Genomic DNA, 27,067 nt, shown 5'->3' on the forward strand with positions numbered 1-27,067 from the left:
CATTATACGATTTTAATGTAAAACATGGAGGCAAAGTGAGGCATCGTAAAATCGCAGAGTAAAAGCGTGTAATGTACACCTAACCGTGGATTATCCCTCCTTGTACCATGGCCACTTGCCAGCATTGACAAATTAAAGTTGTCACTGATGTTTGCAGTGCAAAACTGGCTGAAAGGATAAAAATAACGGTTAATTTTCGTTAGTTATTTTCTATACGGGTCAGTAGATCAAGAATTCCTCCCGCTCTAAATCACACACAGATAAAGTAGTGCCATAAGACTATATTTATTTGAATGAATTATAATAAATAGTTATGAGAAAAAGCGAGAGAGAGAGATTGTGTGTGTGTGTGTGTGAGTGTGTGTGTCTACTAATAATGAAGCTGTGAGTTTAACTATTGTATGTAACTGTAACTGTATGTTACTATGGTTACAGTTGTTTCTAGGCCGCGCATTAATTTCGAACGGTGATTAAACTGCTAACTAAACAGCCAATCAGAATCGAGTATTCAGACAGACCATTTACTTTTGAAATGTATACGTTGAAACGTTAATATGTGTTTCCTGTTTAATTGGCTGCTCTGTTATTTTGAATGCAATGATAGAATCATTTGGGAAACGGAAAAGGTCTAATCCCAACAACAGGGGGTGCAAATACTCTCAGTGCGTCCCTCTGTAAAACCACCAGTCGGATCGGAAAATGGCGCCTATTGTATTTAAACACTACATTTCCCATAATGCTTCCCTCGCGGTTTGGGCGCAGTGGGGACGTGACGCAAGGCGCTGAAGGCGTGAGCGCTGCGTCTCTGCGAGGAAGAGGCACTGAAAGTCGAAGCTAAAACCGCATTCAAGACAACATGGCAGGATTGCCCCGCAGGATTATCAAGGTAACCGTGAAGCGAATTACACTGTACACAACACACACACGTCCTGAATTATGGCAGCAGAACGATGCTGAAGAGCGCGTAAGGCGGCGTTGCACCAAAGCAGAAGCCGGCTCCATTTCTCTCCTGCTAGCTAAGGGCTCGCTAGCGACTTCCGTTTAGGTCTTCGCTCTTATATGGGTGGGTTAAAAATACATGCACGCTAGATTGGAGGCAACAAAAATGGCGGAGGGCCTGTTCCTGGTTCGGAATTGTTCACAAAAGTACAAATGAAATTGAGCAATAAATGGCACACAGCGCAGTATGTGAACGCAAGGAGAGGCTAATGACCAGGCTAGCTGACTAGCGCGCTAGGTGGCTAGTCATCACCGCTGCCATTCATTGATTGAACATCGATAGCCAGAGCGCGCTATGCTAGCGTCAGTGCTAGCGTCAGTGTTAGCGTTAGCGTTGAGGTTTAGCTTTCCGCTGTAACATGGGCCAGCTAGTGGGGCAGGACATCCAGAATTAATCGCCATCCTACCAGTCAGGTCAATCCACTTTTCCTGTTTCTGTTATGTTTACATTAGCAACCTGTATCAACACACAGGCTTGGTTTTGAAGGTAAAGAAAGCTGCACAGTGGAGGAAACGGAAATCGTGTAGCTAGCTGGGTGAAAAAGCTCTGGGTCTGTGCCTCGTATTTTCCGTGCTAGGCCTAACTAGCTGCTAGCTAACCGGCGAGATGCAGTGCTCCTGGTGTGATATAATGCGGGAGTTTCACCGCAAGCGTTAAGATCAGAGCGGTGTGAGGAAATAAATCGGGTTTGATGTGTTCAGCGTTTGAGGTGTTTGGAGGTGAAGCTGAAGCTGCGCAGTTTAGCTGACGGCTAATAATCAAACGACGAAGCGATGCGATCTGATGACTGGGTTTTTTTTTTAGCGGTTTTTTTTTTAATTCGCGTCAGATTGTTGTTGATTTAGCTGTGTTTTTCGGTTATTGGGGAACACAATGCTGTGAGCAGACGCACTCCAGACAGGCTTCAGTGCCATAACGTTACTATGAGTCATGTAAATGTGAATGACTGGTCGGTTTTTATTGTAGCCTGTGAGGAAAAGGCGTAGCCCAAGGCTGGGGTCGGTCAGGTTTCCCTCAACCAGAGTGCAGTACCACTGTCTCATACAGCCTGACTAACACAGCCTGACTGGTTTATATTTTATTTATTATTATTTTTTAAACTCAGATTTCCATGCATCTGATCTGGTTTCGTTTTTAATGAATGATGATGTCACTTTGTGCAGATCTTAACAAAGAACATAATGATGATGATGATAATAATGAAGATCCCACATTAAAAGCCCACATTTAGGTGATGTGCATCAGGCATGATACACATGTCCTGATTCATGTCCTTGCATTGTTGTGTGTGTGCTGGCAGTGGATTTGGACCACAAAAGCCACACTCATGCAGTCAGAGTAATTGGATGTTGTGTATGCAGTGTGCATCACTGTGCGCTTGGCCTGAGCTCTGATCTTCAGATGGGGGACTGGGATTTGGCTCCAGTGTTGTCTGTTTTTCTATATGAAAAGCTCAAGGCATTTCAGAAGTGTTGTTCTTCCTGTGAACGATTAGAGGCTGTGTGGTTAAAGCAATGCTGTTGATAAAACTTTGCATATTTCCATATTTAAGCAAACAAATCATAGTGTTGAGTCCCATCCCAGCCTAACCACAGAGGTTACTAAATCATTTTTCTAAATTACTGGACACAGCAATTGGACTCATTGACACATTGCACGGACGGCTCATTCAGAATTATGTCTGTATTGTGTTTTTCAGTGCAATAAAATATAATTTGAAAAAAAAAAATGTTGCAGATGATCTAGAGGAATGCAAAGCTGTCAGGCATGTTGTGAGTTACGTAATAGAATAGAGAGCACTTAATCAAGTCGTGCAACCTCAGATGTGTCACGTCTTGAGCTTCACGCATTCCACAGGTGCTATCAGATACTCTGTCTCTTAGTGTGTGTGTGTGTGTGTGTGTGTTAGGAAAGGCCCTGAAGGTTATCCCGGCTCACTCTTACAGTAACGGCTCCTGTGTCTCTCACTATACTGGTACTCCGGGTTTTTAACCTTGTCGCAGCCAGGGACCTCTTTCACTGTTTTAAAAAAATAAACTTCCACGGACCCCCTCAGTGCACGTTTATTTTTATGAACATTGTCCAACTGTTCAAATATTAGGCTCATTATTCAGATGTGTACAATAATATTCTGCTTATTGGGGCAATAGCGCTGTATGTATGTATGTATGTATGTATGTATGTATCTATCTATCTATCTATCTATCTATCTATCTATCTATCTATCTATCCACTCAGCATATCGTAATTAAAATTAGATATAATATTATTTTTAGGTTGTGTTATTGAGGTTTGGATTATTGCCTATTAAATTCCCATAACCTCTCAAAGACTAATAACTCTAAGAACCCAATAATAAATATAATAACTTTGGTAAGTGTGGGTTGTGATTTCTACCACTGTAACCAAATCGCAGACCCTGTGGCTATGCTTCATTGATGATTGGGGGTTCACTGAATATAACTTTTAATATTTAAACTGTATCTGGCATGCAGTTTTAAGTTTACAGTGCTGAATATCTGCAAGCAAATTTAACAGTGATACATACACGATATTGCCAAATGTATGTGGAACCTGACCATCACACCCATATGTAGGCCTTCCCCAGAGTATTGCCACAAAGTTGAGAGCACACAATTGTATAGGATGTCTTTGTATGCTGTAGCTTTAAGATTTCCTTCAGTGGAGCTAAGATGCTGAAACCTGTTCCAGCATGACAAAGCCCCTGTGCACAAAGCGAGGTCAATGAAGATTATTTCCAGATTATTTCCAAGGTTTACCAAAGTTGGAGTGGAAGAAATCAATTGCCAGACTGGAACGCTGATTGCAAGTCAGGTCTCCTTGTCCAACATCATTGCCTGACCTCACTAATGCTCTTGTGGCTGAATTGGCACAAATTTCCACAGCCAAGTTCCAAAATCTAGTGGAAAGTCTTCCCATAAGACTAGAGGTTATGATAAAAGCAAAGAAGGGACTACATCTGGAATGGGATGTTCAACAAGCACGTGTGTGTGATGGTCAGGTGACTGCAAAGTTTGGCCATATAGTGTAAGTAAACATGAAAAATTCTGAATTGAAGACCTTTGCCAGTTTAATATTCAGGTGTGGAACAAAGATAATGAATTTATTATATGTTAGCAGGCACCTGAACGTTCCAGCGTACTTGCCCAGTCCCATGTAATGCACGCCCAATTAACCAGGCTAAAAGGCATCAACTAACGTCATTTAACTCAAAAGTATGACAAGCTAATTATGTGCATTAATACGCTAATAGGTTATGGAACATAAGTGAGTAATTGGTTATTTTATGTAAAACCATAGTCTTTTGTTTTATCTCGTTGCACATAAAAATGTTATTTGAGTCTGTCAGATGTGTTCATTTTTCACACAAAGAAGTTTAAATGCAAGGTGACCGTGCTAGCATTAGAATTATATAACGGCTTTTGTGCTGCACTGTACTGTGTTTTGTCATTCTGTTTCATATTCCTGTTTCTGGAAAATTGCCTAACACAGACTGATTAAAGTGCTTAGTAAAATAGTGCTTACTGACAGTTGGACATGTTGTCCGTTCACACGTGGAGTGCAGCAGGTGGCTGTGTATACAATTAGTTGGAGCTTGTTATGTTTTAGGAAACCAGTCAAATAAAAAGTTCTCTTTTGCAAAGGTCAATAGGGAGTAGAGTTTTTTCTTTTTATGGATGAGTGAAGTAAAAAAAAAAATGCTGGTGACCATTATATCAGCAGCTTACTGACCCAGCTGAAAAAGCCACCTTCTAAAAACACATTCTGGATTTTCCTGTTTGTCAAAATGTAAGGTGCAGTAAGTGTCGTAATTTGTTATTTCCCATTAAAAAGGGAACTACAGCTCCACTACAGATCACAAATATGTAGTCTACAGGTTACAATATTTCAAGTCAACCACAAATGTTTGCCTGGGATAACATTCATCAGGCCAATAAAACATCAAGCACTGATAGGACTATTTGGCATGAAATCGAATATAGTTTAATAAGCGATATTTTACATAAATATTGCTGTATGATAAGACACACTCGTGCACAAACTTACAACATTGCAATAAGCAGAAGTATAAACGCTGCATGTAAATTTGTTTGAAGCTGAAGTCACATTCTGCATGTGCCTGTCAGTATGCAGAAGACACTCAGCTGTTGCTCTCAATAAAAATTGTTTCTATTAGAAAATAAACTTCAGTTATTAAAAATTTCCACTCAACAAAGTGGAGAAAATACGTCTTTATTTGTTGAACCAAAAAAATTCTCGCAGAAACGTATAGAAACACAATTATTACTGTTATCGTTTGGGGAAAAAAATCTACTTTTCGATCATTTTCATTCTTCAGGAATTTAGTTGACGCCTTTGAATTATGAGGTTGCACGCATAAAATCCCTTTGTTCCATGATCAGAGAGAACCAAGCAAATTTCAACAAAAAAGACTGATGATTGTTAACCTGCCAAGTCAGGTAATAAATATTGAAATCACACAATCAATTAAGCCATTAAAAAGTTCGAGGGTGGGGGGTTCAGGGTTTAAGAATGTCAGGGATTGCACAGTTGAAGCCCTTCCTAAAAGAAGCCTAAAAATGCAGCCTTTAAAGTAACTGCCATTGGAACGGCAACAGCATTTTGTGTTGTGATTAGGCGAGTCCGAAAAAAGCTTTTTCACCATGAACACCTTTTGGCAACAAAACTCCATGTATTGAACTGCATATGAGGAAACGCACCCCTGTATATCCACTGTAAACTGTGGGGATGCTTTGCAGTTTTGTGGCTCTTGTGAAGGTTGAAGAGATCATGAGCCCAGATAACTACTAGGGTATTTTAACCCAAAAACCTCTGCTATCAGAAATAAAAATCATGGGACAGATTGCGTATGTTTGGTGTTTAATAATTAGCATCCCTCCATTAAGTTTTATTGTTTTGAGGAAGAACAGAGCACGACCCATTCTATTCTGTGAAATGATGCATTAGTGCATTACCACCATCTCTAGTTGTCATTTTCAGAGAAAATGTATCATTTAGCTACAATATTCTGTAAAAGAGTACACAAAGAAATTGTGACTATGTGCATGGCCTGGCTTTAAATTCTTTGTTCTGTGGAGAACTTTGTACTAATTATGACACTATTATCTACTTGTCAGTGACTGGCAAATGCATTTTTTTTTAACGTGATTAAATGGCATTGAACGATTACTGGGGAGTGAGATGTCGTTTTTTCCGCTGAAGCCAGCTTGCCATGTGCACTTTGAGAGAAGAAGTAGTTACACTATATGGCCAAAAGTATGTGGATACTCCTCCTAATTACTGAGTTCAGGTGTTTGAGCCACACCCTTTGCTAACAGGTCAAACTCTGTAGACAAACATTGGCAGTAGAATGGGTCATACTGAAGTTAGTTTGTGAAATTCTTGCATCAGCCAACTCTAAGTGCTATTATTGTGCAATGGAAGCAACTAGGTCCAACAACAGCTCAGCCACGAAGCTATAGACCACACAAACTCACAGAACGGGGTGCTTAAGTGCATAGCGCATAAACATTGCATAGCCTCTGTTGCATTGCTCATTTGCGTCACTGGCATCTCTTCCAAACTGCCTCCGGAAGCAACATCAGCACATGAACTGAGCGTCTGGAGCTTCATGAAATCGGTTTCCATGGCCAAGCAGCTGCACACAAGCCTAGAAAAAAATCCACATGAATGCCCATGGTTTTGGAATGGGATGCCCAACAAGCCCACGTGTGCGCGATGCTCTGGTGTCCACGTACTTTTGCCCATGTTTTTGGCTGGTTATACATCGGTAACCCAGAAATATTTCAGGAAATTATTAGAGTAAGGAATTCTTTTGATGCGTTATAATATTTCTTAAAAAGCTTAAATTACTGAAACAAACAGCTATTTAGTGTATTCAGCTGAATCAAATCTTTCATCGTACCATGCACAAGCTTTGCTGAGCAAGTGAGGGAGTATTAAGCAATGGAAGGAGCATTTTGAGGACCTCCTTAACACAGGGGACATGCTTTCTCTTCAGGAGGCAGTGCAAGAAATCTGGCATTTTGAAGTCCATCTCCGTGACCAAGGGATGTTACTGTGACGGATAAAGAGCGCCAAGGCTGCAGGGGTGGATGAGATTTGGCCAGAGATGTTGAAGGCACTTGGCAGGGTTGGAGCTGTGGTTACCACGCCTCGTAAATGTTGCACAGGGAAGTGCCTTTGGACCAAGGCACTGGAAAACTGGCATAGTAGTCCCTATTTTTAAAAATGGGACAAGACTGTGTGTTCCAATTATAGGACAATCACACTCCTCGATTGCCCAGTTTACAGCAGGGTTCTGGAGAGAAGACTTCATCTGATGGTTGGTAGGATTTAGGTGGAACAAATAGATTGGGTTAATGGTAGCAGTGTTCCTGTAACTGTACCAGTCTGTGATGGTGAAGCAGAAGCACAGTTTGTGAACAGTGGTCTTTGTTTACCACTCAGTGTATGTCCTTGTCCTCACCTTTGGCCATGAGCTGTGGGAAGTGACCAAAAAAATAAGGATGCAGAAATCAAGTTCCTCTGCAGGGTTGCTGGGCTTTTTCTCCATTACAGGGTGAGGACCTTACCAATCTGGGAGAGCCTTGGAGAACAGCCACTGCTCCTCCATATCAAGGTGGTTTGGGCACCTTATTAGTGGGACCACCCAGGTTGGCTCCCGCTACAGCTCTGGCAGGCAAGTCCCACAGGACTGAGACCCTGGGGCAGACCCAGAACCCGCTGGAGAGATAATATATAGGGGAACATCTGTAGATCCCCCAGGAGGAGCTGGAATCTCTGACCGGGGATACAAGTCTGGACAGATCTCAGTCTGTTGCCACAGCAGTTCCCACTGGGAAAAGCAGAAGAGAAATGAATGAATGGATCGTTGCTTTTGCATCCAATCGAAATCAAATCAACTGTGAATTAAATTGATGTGCCATCAGCCCAAAGATTCACAAAATTTGCCTGGTGAACTTTGACCTGTGAATCTTTCATTATAGTTGTAGATGGTCTGTTATGGGCAACATAATATAAACAATAACTTGAGTGCAGACCAGATATGCATTTATGGTAATTTTGTAATAGTCGTATAAAGAAAAGCCTCACTCAGCTGATTGCTTTTCTGCAGATTGCATTTAAATATTAGTTCAATGACTACATTTTTTCATTCATGCTGTTGGCATGGAGCTGCCCCATCCACCAACGTTCGCTAGAGTTTTTGTGGTAAAGTTGTTTTTATTCTCTCTGCCTTCTAGGATTTTCTTGTTTGCAATGTTGGCACCTCTCTATGTAAGAGAGAGCTGTGCAATATTAACTATTATTTAAGTAATCAGGTGTCAATTGTTTTTTTTTTTTTGTTTTTTTTTTAATATGGGTAAAGAAATGGGTTTATGTAACTGACAGAGGATCTACGTTTGTTATCGTCACTGCCTGTGATCCACTAGTACTCAGACGCATAAAACATTTGTGGCTAAATTACAATATGATATTGCTGAGGCTTAGTCTGTTCTCATGGAGCCCTAATTTTAATTTGTTTTCTGTAGCCAATTAATGGCGGATGGAGATTATTACCATGGTTTGTGGTATGTTGCAGTCAGCCAGATGTATGTTGGCTGTACATGTTCTGTAATTACTTGTAATTTCTTGTAAAGGTCTTGGCTCATAACTAAAAGTGAAGGTTTCACTTCCAGCTTTCCATCACAGTGTGGGAAATCTGAGGGAAACTATTATCCGCCAACTTCGGAAAAATAGTTGCTTAGTCACACTTGCGCAGATAATTAGGTTAAATAAAACTTGTTTATTCACATTATATGTGAGGAGTTATGACCCAATGTCTGAGTGGCATCAGCAGGTTTTTCCCTGCTGTCATATTAGTGCAATCAGATCAGCCAGGAGTAATTAGCCAAATTGCTAATTAACTGAGGGCACCAGGGAGGAAGTTACAAGCAAGTTCTGTTCCAACCTGCCATCTTTCTCTCTTTTTTTTTTTTTTTTTTTTATTCCCTTTCATGTTGTGTGTCTGTGTGTGTCTGTGTGTGTCTGTGTGTGTCTGTGTGTGTCTGTGTGTGTCTGTGTGTGTCTGTGAATAGGAAACTCAACGTTTGTTGGCAGAGCCTGTGCCAGGCATCAAAGCAGAGCCCGATGAAGGGAATGCTCGCTACTTCCACGTGGTCATCGCTGGACCTCAGGACTCCCCCTTTGAGGGAGGGACTTTTAAACTTGAACTCTTTCTTCCTGAAGAATACCCCATGGCAGCTCCGAAAGTACGCTTCATGACCAAAATATATCATCCCAATGTTGATAAGCTGGGGAGAATATGCCTAGATATTTTGAAAGGTAAGTAACCTGATATTAACATAAACAGATTTTTATCATTATGTTGGAAGGAGCAGGGAAGATTTTTGGGGAAAGAAATGATTAATTGATTCATTTTTAAATGATTAATTGCATGGTTGATTCTATACAAATTGGTGTTCGGCTTTAATATGTTACTCAGCTAAACATCTGGCCTGACTATAAATGATTCCATACAGTATTATGCAGTTACTCTCAGTAATTCTGTAAACTGATTGTCACAAAATAGGCCTAATGGCTTGAACCCATCACAGTCTAATATGCAAATTATCAGAGGATGACTTGGTAAACAGAAACCTAGCCACAGAACCTGGGTGCTGCTTTAGCTAACTTACCAAATCTTAGTGATGAACATTGTGTTTTGTTATATTGACTGAGAATATGACAATTAAGACTCAGCTACTGAAATCTCACTACTTTCTCGCTGAGACTGGTTTTATTAGTAATTTTGCCAGCAGTTAATTGGCTGGGTAGCTATTTAGAATCACAAGGACATGGTGCTTTCATGTTTTCATTTTCATGCGTATTCAGAGAGCCTGTGATGTTCTAAGAGCATAAAGGTGTAATGTTCCCAAAATTTATAGGGCATCAAAAATATTAATTAATTTATTAAGCACATTTAGGTTCAAATTTGCTTGAACTAGTACTTGAACTAAAACTAGTAATAGGCTAACTGGTATGGCCTATTCTCACTGATTTTAGGATTTAGGAAGTTGATTTTAGGATCATCACTTAAATTTTTTTTTTATGACTTTCATCCCACCAAGACTGATGCTGCCATGGTGTCATTTTGGCCAAGTTCACACCTGGTATTAACATCTGTCTTGAGTGATCCGATCAGAAGTGGACAGCTGAGACGCATAGCCGTTCTCACCTAGCATTATGAATGCGTCTCCTGTAACCACTTGCATTCGAATTTCATGCATCTTTTGCATATATTTATTATAGCAGCTGTATTTGTTTTCAGGCAGAAATGCTGTGAATCCTATTTTATATACATGTACAGGCTGTTTTAAACACTTTGCTTGTGTGGTTTGCTAATGAAACTATGGATATGGTTTCAGTAGCAGGAGCTATAAATGAATGGCAGATGAGACGAGGAAAGCCCCTGTGGAAAGGATACAATGCTATGAGAGTGCACCTGAAGTGCAGTGGAGAGTGATCAGTTCAGCACGATTTCCAAGCAATCTTGCAATGATTACATAGTTTCTGGCTAGGGCAATGGCGCAGTCGACTAGGTGTTCCTTTTTCGCTGTCCAGGACGCATCGCGTTTGCGTTCACACTACAAGTGTGATGTGGCTATATGCATCCCAGACCACCTCTGAATGTGGTTTAAATGATTGGATCACAGTGGCATGTTTGCCTGTTTGCACCTGTACTGAGCGCTGTCCACTTACAATCGGATCACCCAGGACACATATTAATTCCATTATTCCGTTATATCCTGTGGAAAAAGAAGTCTTGCTAGAGGAAGCGGTCTTCTCTATCATTGTGAGCTAAAACAAAACCAAGTATTTAAAACACAGAAAAATGAAATATAGATGCAGTTTAAAAGGGATAGTTATTTAGGCAAGTTATTGAGTTCCTAGCACAAATACAGCCTACCTACATGTTATGATCATGTGACCTACTGATCAAGCAATGCGATGCATCCCAAAAAAAAACTGGATGAAATAAATATAAAAACAATCAGGTTGCTTGCATTTATAAGGTGTAGGTAGTGTGCATGGAATTTTATGCAGAGATCGTTTATCCCATATGAATCAATCATAATTACTACAGACACATGTCTGGAAATCTCATCCTGTTGGAATAGTACTAAGATGCAGACTTTGCATGATTGGCAGCTCTGAACAGTCTGTCAACATAGCTATGAATAAGACTTGTATCAGAGGACAAAGAGGTGAATGTCAAACTGCATATTGCCTGCAGAAATGTGGACCCAAAGCACCTAAATACATGTCAGTGCTCAGTGATCAGCGCTGATAAACGATCAATACCAGCTCTGTTCGTAACCCCATACTAGATCATTGAACAACACAATGTGAGTTGATATTATCATAAAAATAATGTAATATCTGCTCATTGTTTTCAACAGCTCCTAGTTATTTGTTTCTTATTTGTTTGGATGGGGTGCATCAGACTCACCCACTGACTTTCTGGCAGCCAAACAAGGGCGCTGTTAAATTTCAGCTCCTATATGAACACATTGGCTTTTCCTGAGGAACAGAATGTACCCAGTATCATGGCCTTGTATGTGTGTTTGGGGAAAAGGTTTTTCGTGGATGTCTAAAAATATGCATTGGCCCTGATGTGAAATTTTGTGGGGGGAAATATTTTCAAATATGTCACTTTTACGACATTTAGAGTGAATACACCTTTTCAGTTTTCATTTTAAGTACATTTACACCTTTTAAATACATTTTTGTTCATCTCTGTTGAGTTACTGGGGATCTGAAACTGCTTTGAGTTTAACCACTGCAGCGTGGCCATGTTTATACTGCATTGACCCTTATTACCTAAATTAGCGGTGATGAGTGCACCTTGGCTGCAGTATAAAATGAACTCGTGTCTAGACTGCGTCAACTGCAAAGCTTGCTTTCAGTCAGCACTGAAATGCTAACAGATGTTGTGCTTAGCAACCCCAGTGCGCGATCACAGCAAGGAACGTTTTGCTGAGAAAGCAGGAGGTAAATATTTAATACTTTAACAATTAACTTTGATTTGGTTCTGCTTACTTGGTTCATGTAAGGGTAATAGATAAGACGATGATTCTGTAGCAATTTGTTATTTTTGCCATTTTCCCAGCTTGTTTATATGTTTTCAGTGTACTAGCTATATCTTTCTTCATCACTACAATGTAAGAGGGACAACTCCACCTCTGACGCATTTTCTTGTCAGTGGTCAGTTCAGTAGTCTGCAGGGTTTATTCTGAAAAGGGTGCTGTTGTACAAATGGCACTTGGTATTAAAATAAATGCAGCTAGTTCTTACTGCTGCAGTGTATATTTTTTTCTGCTCGGCCATAATGCAGTCTCAGTATGAGGCTGATCCCAAGCACCATTTAGTCGTATAACCCCAAGGCTGGTGCTCTCTCCAGGAGTCCCAGGATGTACCTCTGCATTAAAAAGTGTAAAAACGTGAGTTTTTTAGGATTTGGTTTTGATTGCTGAGAGTCCCTGTGTTGAAAAATGAGTCTGTATTTCTCAATACTGTGTTCCTCTTTGTCATGCCCTGTCTAAGAACAGAGGAACTGTCTTTTATAATGATCACTCACAAAACGTCAAAAGCCTCTCAGATTATACTCTGTTAGTCTCTTGGAGAGCACTACACCTCTACCCAGTGCTCTTTCTCTTCTCTTTTAATATAATGTAATATATATGCCTAGATTGGTGGCCACTGCTTTCCCCCTCATCCTCTCACCCTCCCTCTTTCTCCCTCTCTCTGCCATAATATATATTCCAGATAAGTGGTCCCCTGCCTTGCAGATCCGCACAGTGCTGCTATCAATCCAGGCATTACTAAGTGCTCCCAACCCTGATGATCCTCTAGCAAATGATGTTGCAGAGCAGTGGAAGACCAACGAAGCTCAAGCCATAGAAACAGGTGGGTTATGAAGCCACACTCAACTTGACTTGTGTTAAACTTTAGCACAACAGCTGAATAATACTTTATAGTATTTTATTTCAGTTTGCACAACATCACAGCTGTGGTGCAGTAGAGCCAAACTGGAGAAAGTTCTCACTGGGGATGTACAGGGTATCAGTATCAGGGCCAATACTAACACTGGAATAACAGAATCAGAACTTCTGACATTTTCAGAACCTAATGGATGTATGTAAACTCTGACATCGGATCAGTATCGGGCTTTGGCTGATACTCAGAGCACCCATAATCACTGTATAATCTTATCAAAATACACTAAATGCCCAAAAATATGTGGACACCTGGCCATTGGTCCCCCCCCCCCTTTACTTTTATAATAAACCCCACTCTTCTGTGAAGGCTTTTTAAATTTTGGAGAGTGGCTGTGGAGATTTCTGCCAATTCGGCCACAAGAGCATTAGTGAGGTCGAGCACTGATATCGAGTGAGGAGGCCTTGTGCACATTTGGTGTTTCAGTTCATCCCAAAGGTGTTCAGTGGGGTTGAAGTCAGGGCTCTGTGCAGGCCAGCCTTGGCGAACCCTGTCTTCATGGAGCTCGCTTTGTGCACAGGGGCTTTTCTTGCTGGGACATGTTTGGGGTACTTGGTTCCAGTGAAGGGAAATCTTAAGCCTACCGCATACAAAGACATCCTATACAACTGTGTGCTTCCAACTTTGTGGCAACAGTTTGAAGAACCACATATGGGTGTGATGGTTAGGTGTCCACAACCTTTTGGCCATGTCATGTGTATTTGATATTCACCAGTCTAACGCTGTAGCATGTTCTGCACAGAGGCGTGAACTAATGTCACCGTGGCTTCAGTGTAAAACAGTATGCAGTAGGCCCTTGTGGTTTTATAAGCTTACCCTTAAGCCTTTTGCAGAGGAGTTTCCACCAGCAACATGTGAAACTGTAGGATGACGTGGTGAGACGTTTCCTCACAGTGCTACACTTGCTCATAGTTTTGCACTGACTAGAATGAAACAGTTCTGAGTATTCACTTCTACCATTTACTGATTCATTGCTGACAACCACAAGAAGCTCTGGAAGCTTCTGTCAGAGGTATGATGATTTAAAAGGTCTGTGCCATATTCACATACATGACAAAAATCTCAGTGGAATAGAAAAAAATAGAAAGATTTGATCTCAAATTTGATCTTATAGCAGTCCAACATTTCTGCCCAGTATAACCTTGAGACTGATACTCAGTAAAGGATTGGGAAATCTCTAAGAAAATGATCTTTTTCATAAAGGGAAAAAGCCCACACGCTGGTTATTCAGATTTCTGTAGCCATTTTTGTTCTGTAATTTGGCATTGCCATTTCACCCAATCTGAAAAAAAAAATTACTCTGTTTAATCCCAATTTGAGATTAATTGCACTCCAGATAGGTTGGGAAAATAAACCTTTTCCCAACCTATCTGGAGTGCAATTAATCTCAAATCAGGGTCATGTTTCTAACACCACATGAAGAGTCATGTTACAGTCTTGTTCTAAATCAAGTCAGTGTCTCCGTGTGAGCTGAGTTAATGCTTTTGTTGTTTGTTTGTTTCAGCCCGGACATGGACCAGGCTTTACGCTGGGAACAATATTGAAGTCTAGAAAAATAAGGGGGACAAGAGGAAAAGCGGGGAAGAAAAAAGTGGAAGTCAAGTGTGAACACAACTCCTCCTATTCTGCCAAGACCTATTCATTTGCATTTAAAGGACACAGGGATTAATGTTATAATAAAAACATCTGTCAAGAATATATTAAAGAAAAGAGAAAAATAAAGAATGACAACTGCATTTAATTTGTAATTTAAAGGCCCATTAGGAAAAAAAAAAAAGAAACATCTTTGACCTAACTCACTACTGTTTAAATGCATGGGCAGAGGATTTAGATCTATTCACATGGCTTTCTTTTTCCATTGATCTGAGAGGCTCTAGGGTGGGAAAAAGTGGCTGTCATTCATTCGTCCTGGCATATGGAGGGTGGGGGGTGGTGGGTAACTTTTTACATTTTTCTTTTAACCTCTGTTTTTTTGTTTTGTTGTTTTCTCTCATGATGCTGTTTGTTTCTGAGAAGCAGCTGATTAAACAACACCATTTTCAGGCAAATTACAAAAGTGCTCCCCTTTTAGAAGGTCTAGAAGGAAAAAAGAAAAAAAAAACAGCTTCGCTTTAAAAAATATTCACATGAAGTCAAAATTAAGACTTTTTGGAAGTGGAAAGGATTAGAGTAAATTAACATGGAATAGCCTTCCACCCTCACGTTAACTATTGTGACCGCTGATCGTGTAGACTCTAACATAGGCTTTTATTCTCTATCTCTTCTTTTTGACTGCAGGCGAAATACGAGATTGTACCATGAGTTTTAGTATAACAGTTCTCTTACTGTATTCGGTGTTAGTATTTTATTTTATTTTTCCATACCATCACTGTACTAATTACACTCTTTGAACTCCATCACTCATGTGCTCCTTCTCCTGTGTCTGACACAGTCTAGTGCATTGAGCTTCGTTTGCTGTTTTCTTCCCTTTAGCGTTTATTTTGCAAACTTAGGCTGCGTTGGAACTGGTGATGTGTGAATGGTGAGGTGTTCTTGAGGTGAGGTGTATAGGAGCCTACCGTGATCAATGAATGCTTGATCTCCATTTCCAAGATCAGTCTTTGCTTTGAGACGTCTCGAATTCACTGTATGTAAATTCCTTCTTTCTAAAGGGGAGAATGATTTCCTGCTTTCTGAATGACATGAAAACAGCCCACATACTTTGTTCTTTCTGTAAATAAAATCTGTTGATTAATAAGATTTGTGGTGTCATCATTCAGCCAGATAATATACCGATTAGGCCGACTGACACTAGATGGCTTTTGTCTTATTTCATCACTCCTAACCTCCAAGGCTGGTGAGAATCACCTGGATGCCTTCTTGTGTGCATGCGCATACCTGCTGAAACCTTCTGACAAACTCACCTAGTGATATACGATGCAGTATTTGCAATAAACTCTGCTGTCATACAGACATCTTTCCCTTTTTACTTCTTGCCTCATACACATACCCACATGTACATTATATGGAGCTGTCTGCTGTGGATAGCCTCCTCTCCTCTCATCTTGGAGACGGGGAGAACATCCAAAACTACACACAGAACGCAGCCCAAGCTCAGGATCGAACCAGATACCGTGGAGCTGAGCGTAACTACTGCGCTGCCCTGTATATTTAATGTCCCAAGGTAAGCTTGTACAAGGAAAAAGCCCTGCTTGGCCAAAAATAAATAGATTATGTCATGTAACTTAGGTGCTCTAACTAGTGAACACTGATATACTGGTTTCAAGTTATCCAACTTGTTTCAAAACTTGAAACAATTATTTAAAGACAGCATTCCTTCTATGAAATGTTGCACTATTTATTTATTTTGACTAATCAGCGTTTACTCAGCTTTATTGTTAGCTACCTTGTGAACATTTGCATGCTAGCTAAGGTTAGAAAACGAGAAGTTGGGGAGGTCATTTAACGGGTGTCATCAAGATGGAGATTAATAAGTTTGTTCACAAATCATTCAGAGGAGCATTTATTCAAGAAATTTTGTATTCATAAAAATCCTATTATTATGGAAAAACGTTTCTATCCTATGAAAGCTCCCAGACTAGTGTAAACCTCAGTTGATCAGGTCAAGATCATACCATTAACAAGTTCCTGTGGTTTTATCCATGGATTGCACTGTCGTGTTTAAATAACTTATTAACAGTAGTTTTGGCCATTGAGTGAATCTCTGTATAATTTGAGTATTGTAATAGAATGTGTTAGATGAAAATAGAGCTTGTCAAATGTTTTTTTATTATTATTTTTATTACAGTAATAGGTACAGGTCATGATTATCTCACTCATATTGCAGCCACTCTGCTAAATCCTCTCACTGTGTATTAAAAAAGTAATAATTTTTAAAAAATGATGAGGTAGAACTATTAGGTATGATGACGTAGCTAACATGAGGTAGTCCTGTGTCAGGGAACAGGCTGGGAGAATCCTAAGGGACCCCTCACACCCCGCACATAGCCTGTTCAGACTCGTACCCTCTGGCAGGCGCTACAGACTAATCAGGACAAGAACTTCCAGGCACCAGAATAGTTTTTTCCAGGCAGCTACAAAGATTATAAACACCCTCCCATAAACCTCAATTCAATCCTGATTTTTAACATTTACACTACACCTTTTTAACTTTTTTTGTGCAGTACCAATACCATGTGCAATATAAATATGAACTATGCAATACCTGTACTTTTTCTAAACTGGACAATCACTGCACTGTAATAACCCTTTACTGTCATGTGCCAATGTGTTAACTGTTCTGTGTGAGTGATCATTAAGATGTGTAATGTTTGCACTGTAACTTGTCATGTGGTAGGTTTTTGCATTACTCTATGTCTCTATGTCCAGCACAGTGTGTAGTGTAGTGTTTGTATGTGTAAGTGTGTAAGTGTGCACTGTAGGATCACTATAAACAGGCAACAGTTTCCTTGTACGCTCAGGCACACATGGCCAATAAAGCTGATTCTGATTCTGATTCTGATTTGCGTACATATATACACTATTTTAGTTTAAAATGTTCAAAATTCTGACACACAAAGGATGAGTGAGCAGGAAAGAAGTCACTCTGTGAAAGACGTCACATCTATCAGATACAGTCCCATCTAACTCCAATCCAAAAAAAAAAAAAAAAGAAATCTCTTAACTAGTGGGGAAAAAAGCTTTATTCTGTAGTCACGGTAAATTCACCATCGTAAGTTAGTAATACTAAGTTGTTTATGAAAAGAACCTGATATGGCTTTTAGATAGATCCTTCCCTTATCAATTCTTTTGTATTTTTTAGGCTTACGCTACACATCTCAAGCAATATACTGTAATACCCTATATTCTGTACACTATGTATTTGACATACTTGCATATTTTGTACATCCATGTTTTGCACATTCCTATACATATATTTCATATTTCTTATTATTTCTTATTAATTTCTGATTTTTTTTTATTTAGTATTTAAATGCACAGTCTAAAAAGGAGCAGGCCAGGTTTTCATTTCACTGCAAGATATAGACTGTATATAACTATGTATGTGACAAATACAAATCCTGAATCCTGAATCTTGAATTTTTACTGCAGGCTTTTCTCTGGTTAACATCATTACCCCATGCTGCATGTGTTGCAGTGTTTGCTGTACTGTATGGCAGTGTTGCAAGCTTTGGCCATAGCAGTGCTTTTGTTGAATCCGAATTACTTCTCTCTCTTACACACACACACACACACACACATGTGCGCGCGCACAGTAGAGTGCACGGATCTTCGACGGTTAATCCACTTTCATGACACTAATATGTACTCCACCCTTTCATAAAATAAACTGCCATTCATTTAGCTTCAGGAACCGTTTTATCCTGGTCAGGATCATGGTGGATCCTGAGTCTATGCCAGCAGCACTATGTGCAAGGTAGGAATACACCAGGTGGGAACACACCCGATCCTCTGCTTTGGGACTCCAGTCCATTGCAGGAGGACCATGCACATACTCATTCACCCCCAGGGGCAATTTATCATAACCAATCCACCTACAGCACCATCGGGTTTTAGCCTTTTCGATTTGTACCTGATCTAAGCCTGTAAACTGTAGACTTCTGGGCCGAGTTCTACCCTAATCTCTGTCTGCGTGGCTGCATCTGGACCCCATGCACTCAGTCAGGTATAAAAACTGTTGCTACGCGAGAGATGGGCGCTAGATGGCGCCAGAGAAGCTCTAAAACCTATTAAAAGTCCCTGCTATTAAAAGTCGCTGCTTGTCCTTGAAGTGATTTGGTGTCGCCCGCTACTCGCTACAGCGCACGCTTACCTTAATTTCGTGTCGCCCGACTGTTTGCTCGTCTCGTGCTGCGTTTTCCTGCCTGTTCAGATTTCCCGAAGTCCGCTCAGTGCGTGTGCCAGTGCGTGTGCCAGTGCGTCTGCGCAGTGTGTGCGGGAGGAACAGCGAGTGAAGCGCGAGGAGCGCAGTCGGACATGATGCGCGCGGAGCTCAGAGACGAGGCACCATGGTGAGGAAGAGACCAAGAGCGCGAGGATTGCTCTTCCTGAAGCTCCGCAGATGCACAGTGCATGAAGAACCCGGAGTACTCAGGGGCGGTTTGGTTTTACTGGTCTGAGAGGAAACCTCGGCGGAAATCCGCCTAGAAGAGCACCAGAAACAGTTTTCTTCTGCTTATGGAGAACCTCAGCAATCTGGAATACATGATGAAGTTCAAGCCCAATCAGACGAGGACGTACGACGGAGAAGGCTTTAAAAAACGGGCCGCGTGTTTGTGCTTCAAGAACGACCGGGAGGATGAGGTAGGCTCTGTGTCCATCACTGAAGGACAGATTACGGTTTTTCCTGCACTTGGCGACTTCAGCTCTTCAGCCGTGTCCAATCTCTTAACGTTAAGATAATTGCGATATAGATACACACTGATACACACCCTGATACACTCTGATACACATCCTAATACACACTGATACACACCCTTATACACTCTGATACACATCCTAATACACTCTGATACACACCCTAATACAGTCTGATACACTCTGATACACATCCTAATATAGTCTGATACACACCCTGATACACTCTGATACACACCCTAATACACTCTGATATACACCCTGATACACTCTGATATACACTCTGATACACACCCTGATACAGTCTGATACACACCCTAATACAGTCTGATATACACCCTGATACACTCTGATACACACCCTGATACAGTCTGATATACACTCTGATACACACCCTAATACAGTCTGATACACACCCTAATACACTCTGATATACACTCTGATACACACCCTGATACAGTCTGATACACACCCTAATACACTCTGATATACACCCTGATACACTCTGATACACACCCTGATACACTCTGATACACACCCTGATACAGTCTGATATACACTCTGATATACATCCTAATACAGTCTGATACACTCTGATACATACCCTCATACAGTCTGATACACACCCTGATACACTCTGATACACACCCTGATACACACCCTGATACACTCTGATATACACTCTGATGCACACCCTAATACATTCTGATATACACTCTGATACACTCTGATATACACCCTAATACAGTCTGATATACACCCTGATACAGTCTGATACACACCCTGATACAATCTGATACACACCCTAATACACTCTGATATACACTCTGATACACTATGATACACACCCTGATACACTCTGATATACACTCTGATACACTCTGATATACACTCTGATACACTATGATACACACCCTGATACACTTTGATATACACCCTGATTTCACTCTAATACACACCCTGATACACTCTGATATGCACCTTTATACATCTGATACTCTGATTTACACTCTGATACACACCCTGATACATCCTGATACACTCTGATATACACCCTGATACACTCTGATACACACCCTGATACACTCTGATACACACCCTGATACACTCTGATACACACCCTGATACACTCTGATACACACCCTGATACATCCTGATACATCCTGATACACACCCTGATACACTCTGATACACTCTGATATACACCCTGATACACTCTGATACACACCCTGATACAGTCTGATATACACCCTGATACACTCTGAAACACACCCTGATACACCCTGATACACTCTGATATACACCCTGATTTCACTCTAATACACACCCTGATACACTGTGATATACACCCTGATACACTATGATATTCACCCTGATACACTCTGATACTCTGATTTACACTCTGATACACACCCTGATACATCCTGATACACACCCTGATATACTCTGATACACTCTGATACACAGTCTGATACATCCTGATACACACGCTAATACACTCTGATACACACTCTGATACACACCCTAATACAGTCTGATACACACCCTGATACACTCTGATACACACCCTGATACACTCTGATACACACCCTAATACAGTCTGATACACACCCTAATACAGTCTGATACACACCCTGATACACTCTGATATACACTCTGACACACACCCTAATACACTCTGATACACACTCTGATATACACCCTGATACACTTTGATATACACCCTTATACACTCTGATACACTCTGATACACACTCTGATACACTCTGATACACACTCTGATACACACTCTGATACACACTCTGATATACACTCTGATACACTCTGATATACACCCTGATACACACCCTGATATACACCCTGATACACACTCTGATATACACTCTGATATACACTCTGATATACACTCTGATATACACTCTGATACACACTCTGATATACACCCTGATACACACCCTGATACACACCCTGATACACACTCTGATACACACTCTGATACACACTCTGATATACACTCTGATACACACTCTGATATACACTCTGATATACACTCTGATACACCCTGATACACACTCTGATATACCCTCTGATACACTCTGATACACACTCTGATACACTCTGATATACACCCTGATACACTCTGATACTCTGATTTACACTCTGATACACACCCTGATACATCCTGATATACACCCTGATACACTCTAATACACACCCTGATACACTCTGATATACACCCTAATACACACCTTGATACACACCCTGATACACACCCTAATATACACGTGATACACACCCTGATAATGTGATATATACCCTGATATACACCTTGATGCATGTGATATACCCACTGATATACACATGATATACACCCTGATATAAATCCTGATATACACTCTAATGTACACCATGATGTACTTTAAGATATATAATTTGATCTTTATCCGGACATATAATTTGATATTAATCCTGGTATACACCCTGGTATACACTCTAATATATACTCTGATATATCTGTTGTACATCCAGAGACACAGGGTATCCCAAAAGTCAGGAACCAATGAATGAAACCAATGAAATCAGTGAACCAGTGAAAGTCAGGGGCAGTAGGAAGGGCAGTGGTAGCTCAGTGGTTAAGATACACTCTGATACACTCTGATATACACCCTGATACACTCTGATACACACCCTGATACAGTCTGATATACACCCTGATACACTCTGATATACACCCTGATTTCACTCTAATACACACCCTGATACACTGTGATATACACCCTGATACACTATGATATTCACCCTGATACACTCTGATACTCTGATTTACACTCTGATACACACCCTGATACATCCTGATACACACCCTGATATACTCTGATACACTCTGATACACAGTCTGATACATCCTGATACACACGCTAATACACTCTGATACACACTCTGATACACACCCTAATACAGTCTGATACACACCCTGATACACTCTGATACACACCCTGATACACTCTGATACACACCCTAATACAGTCTGATACACACCCTAATACAGTCTGATACACACCCTGATACACTCTGATATACACTCTGACACACACCCTAATACACTCTGATACACACTCTGATATACACCCTGATACACTTTGATATACACCCTTATACACTCTGATACACTCTGATACACACTCTGATACACTCTGATACACACTCTGATACACACTCTGATACACACTCTGATATACACTCTGATACACTCTGATATACACCCTGATACACACCCTGATATACACCCTGATACACACTCTGATATACACTCTGATATACACTCTGATATACACTCTGATATACACTCTGATACACCCTGATACACACTCTGATATACCCTCTGATACACTCTGATACACACTCTGATACACTCTGATATACACCCTGATACACTCTGATACTCTGATTTACACTCTGATACACACCCTGATACATCCTGATATACACCCTGATACACTCTAATACACACCCTGATACACTCTGATATACACCCTAATACACACCTTGATACACACCCTGATACACACCCTAATATACACGTGATACACACCCTGATAATGTGATATATACCCTGATATACACCTTGATGCATGTGATATACCCACTGATATACACATGATATACACCCTGATATAAATCCTGATATACACTCTAATGTACACCATGATGTACTTTAAGATATATAATTTGATCTTTATCCGGACATATAATTTGATATTAATCCTGGTATACACCCTGGTATACACTCTAATATATACTCTGATATATCTGTTGTACATCCAGAGACACAGGGTATCCCAAAAGTCAGGAACCAATGAATGAAACCAATGAAATCAGTGAACCAGTGAAAGTCAGGGGCAGTAGGAAGGGCAGTGGTAGCTCAGTGGTTAATATGTTGGACAACTGATTGGAAGGTCATGAGTTCAAACACCAGGACTGCCAAGCTGCCACTTTTGGGCCCTTGAGCAAGGCCCTTAACAGCTCAGATGTATAAATGAGATAAATATAAGGTGCGCTGGATAAGGGCATCTGCCAAATGCCATAAAAATGTAGTCCCTTCTTTGCTGTTATAATACCCTCTAGTCTTATGGGAAGGCTTTCCACTAGATTTTGGAACGTGGCTGTGGGGATTTGTGCTCATTCAGCCACGAGAGCATTAGTGAGGTCAGGCACTGATATCGGGACGAGGAGGCCTGGGGCGCAGTCAGCATTCAAATTCATCCCAAAGGTGTTCAGTGGGGTTGAGGTCAGGGCTCTATGCAGGTTGCTTGATTTCTTCCACTCCAATTTTGGTAAACTGTGTCTTAATGGAGCTCTCTTTGTGCACAGGGACATTTGGCATGATGGAATAGGTTTGTTACCTTTTAGTTCCAGCGAAGTGAAATTGTAATACTACAGTGTACAAAGACATCCTATACAATTGTGTGCTTCCAACTTTGTGGCAACAGTTTGGGGAAGAACCACATATGGCTGTGATGGTCAGGTGCCCACAAACCTTTGGCCGTATAGTGTACATCTTTTTCATGGTGTACGTCAAGTATATCGTATTACGTTGGAATATCAGATCAGAGCTTTAAACCTGTGTTATTTTTATATGTTATGTTACACTACTGGAATCCCATTCACTCCGATACATCTATATGGACATTTTTTTGGATCCACATATATAAAAGTGAGCAGAGCCGATCTCTCTATAACACACATGCTCAAACATTTTGGAGCCAGACACCTTGTTAACTTAAAATAAATTTTGTAGACACCTTCAGTACAGATGAAAATAGTGCAACTTTTCAAATATTATTCAAATATGTACAGTGATATTCTGTCTCTTTATTAGAGCCACCGAGCTTTTTATTCCTCAACAGCTATTCTGCCACATTATTTAAAGACCTACATGTTTTTAAGTTATCGAAGTTTGAATTAAAACCAGTCATTACGTGACTAACAAACAGGCTCATTGTATGAATTCAGTGATAAATATAATAACTTCGGTCATTTGGATTGTGATCTACACCACTGTAACAAAATAAATATAAAATCACTGACCCCACTTTGAGAACCAATGCTCTATATGATGTAAGCTAAAAATGAAAGTGTTTAAACATAAAAATGTATGCATACTAAATAGATGTAAACACAGTAAGCCTACTGTGCTGCTGTTATTATTTTATACATTAATGTTTTATTCATTAGGTTTTAGAGGCCTTAAACTAGCTTCCTTGAAGCCACAGAAGAAACAGACTACAGACGTGTTGTGTAGATTGAGTTCAACATTGACCAGTTCACTTATCTGTGTCTTTCTATTGTTGAAATTGTCGCCATCAGCAGTTTTGGATTAAACACACTTTAAGCACGAATCATTATCTGAGCAGTACTGTACAATACTAATTTCAAAGTCTTTTTTTCCTGAGTATTTGGTCAGCTTTGCTCTCTCACATAGTGAAAGTCCCAGCAAGACCACATTCCCATTTGGTGTAACATTTCACATCATACTTTTTTCCTATTCTTCTCCAGCGTTGTTAGACTTGGTGCAGCCTCCCACCAACTTAACCTCATGTATTTCTCATGAGTCACAGACTGGACACTTAAAGATTGGAAAAATATCGCCTGAGCTTTTTCCAGTCTTAAGCTGTCCAGTTTGGGTGAGTCTGTGCACACTGTAGCCTCAGATTCCTGTTCTTGACTAACAGGAGTGGAAGCCGATGTTGTCTTCTGCCGTTGTAGCCCATTCACCTCATGGTTTGATGTGTTGTGCTTTTTGAGGTGCTTTTCTGTTCACTACGTTTGTAAAGAGTGGTTATTTGAGTTACTGTAGCCTTCCTGTCAGTTCGAACCCTTCTGACCATTCTCCTCTGACCTCTCTCATCAACAAGAGGTTTCCACCCACAGAACTGCTGCTCACTGGATGTGTTTTTTTGTTTGTTTGTTTTTCACACCATACTGTATAAATTCTAGAGACTGTCGTGTGTGAAAATTGCAGATCACCAGTTTTGAAATACTCTAACCAGCCTGTCTGGAACAAACAACACCAACATGCAGTGGTCAAAGCAGCTGAGACCGCATATTTTCCCCATTCCAATGTTTGATGTGAACATTAACTGAAGCTCTTGACTTGTATCTGCATGATTTTTTCAAATTAATTGCATGAATGAGGTGTGCAGGTGTTCCTAATAAAGTGGATGTTGAGTGTATACTGAAGTGATCTCCCAGACACTGTCACGGCTGCTAGAGAAAGTGGAAGGGGAAATTGAATAACTTTGGAACTGACATTGCATTCTTGTCTTTCACTTCAAATTGCACTTCCTTTCATTTCAGAATGGGGAAGAAAACAAAGCTCCTTATTTGTCATATGATCAGAAAAACGACATGTGTGATTGCACGTACGCACAGAATAGTATATATGTTTTAATACAAACTTTGAGCAGATACTGTGATCTGTAACTCATGGGTATGACCAGAACATTTTAGCAAGCCTTAGAAAACTCCGGTTTAAGGATCATTTATGGAGATGTAGATGGAGATCACTTAATCAGTAACATAGAGTTCAGTCAAATCTGTTTGAACGATATGAAATAACATGAATATTACATATTTTCCCTTTTAAATGGTGTATCTATTGTAGTCTCTTCTTTTTTCTTTCTCTTCTTTTATAACGAACACAAAAATGTTTTGTTTTCTCCAAGGATTGTTTTATTCTTCATTATGTACTGTTTAATGAGATTCACTCAGCATTAAAAAGTCTTACTTTCTAAAATTCTCCAGACCTGATTTATTAAAAGACAGAGGTCTAGAAAATAGAGATTAAACTATAGTGATGTAATTCAGTACCTTGCATAAGTATTCACTCCCCTTGAATTTTCCCACAATATATAACATTACAACATGGAATTGAAATGGATTTGATCAGGATTTTTACTCTTTGATTGTAGATAACATGTCTAACATTTGAAGGAGCAATTTTTTTTGTTCATTTAAAAAAAGTATAAACGCAGACGTTTGGTGGTCGTGTTCAAAGTGGGTGAATACTTATGCAAGACGAAATATTTCATTTAAAGAAGACAACAAAAATAATATCACTGTTTATAACCTGAGACTATTCTTTGCACAATACATGCTTTCATGCTTACTTTAAGACCTAGTTCATGGTATTTCAGTGTCATTCAGCCTAAATTTGTGCTCCACAGGAGTTATTTTTGAATCAAATGAATGTCCTTCAGAGTGTGTTTAGTCTGCTCGTTGTTTATCTTCACATTACATTCAGAACATGGACGCTTCAAGCTCATAATTAAAATAACCTCAAAATGTGTTTCAGCTACTTTTAGAAACCTCACATAACATTCACAATGATCTTATTTATGCAGGATCTTGCACAATTATAACACATCCTGCGAGATATGAATAAGGCATCATCACACAGGCTGAAAGAGGTATAACTGAAAGAGGTATACTGTATAACTGCAGTATTTACATTTTGGCTTTATGCAGCATAGTGCACACATGTGAGTCTGAGACACAAGGCTATTACGCTCTGTATATTTATGAGTTGAGACTTAGGATAGCAAGGCACATCAAGTTGTTCATTTTTCA

General features: G+C 40.1%; 2 protein-coding genes across 2 annotated transcripts in view; both read left to right on the plus strand.

Annotated features, from left to right (window-relative positions):
* The first annotated feature begins 732 nt into the window (after positions 1 to 732).
* ube2na (ubiquitin-conjugating enzyme E2Na) lies at positions 733 to 15,820 on the plus strand. The gene is made up of 4 exons (XM_026926979.3): positions 733 to 886; positions 9,121 to 9,367; positions 12,851 to 12,991; positions 14,586 to 15,820. Exons 1-4 carry the CDS (start codon positions 857 to 859, stop codon positions 14,630 to 14,632), a joined length of 465 nt encoding a protein of 154 aa, XP_026782780.1. The 5' UTR covers positions 733 to 856; the 3' UTR covers positions 14,633 to 15,820.
* A 3,022-nt stretch (positions 15,821 to 18,842) lies between these two features.
* nudt4a (nudix (nucleoside diphosphate linked moiety X)-type motif 4a) overlaps positions 18,843 to 27,067 on the plus strand; it is a 28,103-nt gene continuing 19,878 nt past the window's right edge. The window contains exon 1 of the mRNA XM_026926978.3: positions 18,843 to 19,384. Within this exon, the coding sequence (XP_026782779.1) occupies positions 19,259 to 19,384 (126 nt within the window). The 5' untranslated portion in view covers positions 18,843 to 19,258. The remainder of the gene's footprint in view (positions 19,385 to 27,067) is intronic.

This window comes from Pangasianodon hypophthalmus, chromosome 6, assembly GCF_027358585.1.
Source record: "Pangasianodon hypophthalmus isolate fPanHyp1 chromosome 6, fPanHyp1.pri, whole genome shotgun sequence".
NCBI lineage: Eukaryota > Metazoa > Chordata > Actinopteri > Siluriformes > Pangasiidae > Pangasianodon > Pangasianodon hypophthalmus.

What these genes read in the sequence shown, in the direction of transcription:
- ube2na (XM_026926979.3), top strand. Translation starts at nt 857, where the DNA reads ATGGCAGGATTGCCCCGCAGGATTATCAAG. An exon ending in ATGCCTAGATATTTTGAAAG is followed by an intron (nt 9,368 to 12,850) that starts GTAAGTAACCTG and finishes TATATATTCCAG; the next exon opens with ATAAGTGGTCCCCTGCCTTG. An exon ending in AGCTCAAGCCATAGAAACAG is followed by an intron (nt 12,992 to 14,585) that starts GTGGGTTATGAA and finishes TGTTTGTTTCAG; the next exon opens with CCCGGACATGGACCAGGCTT.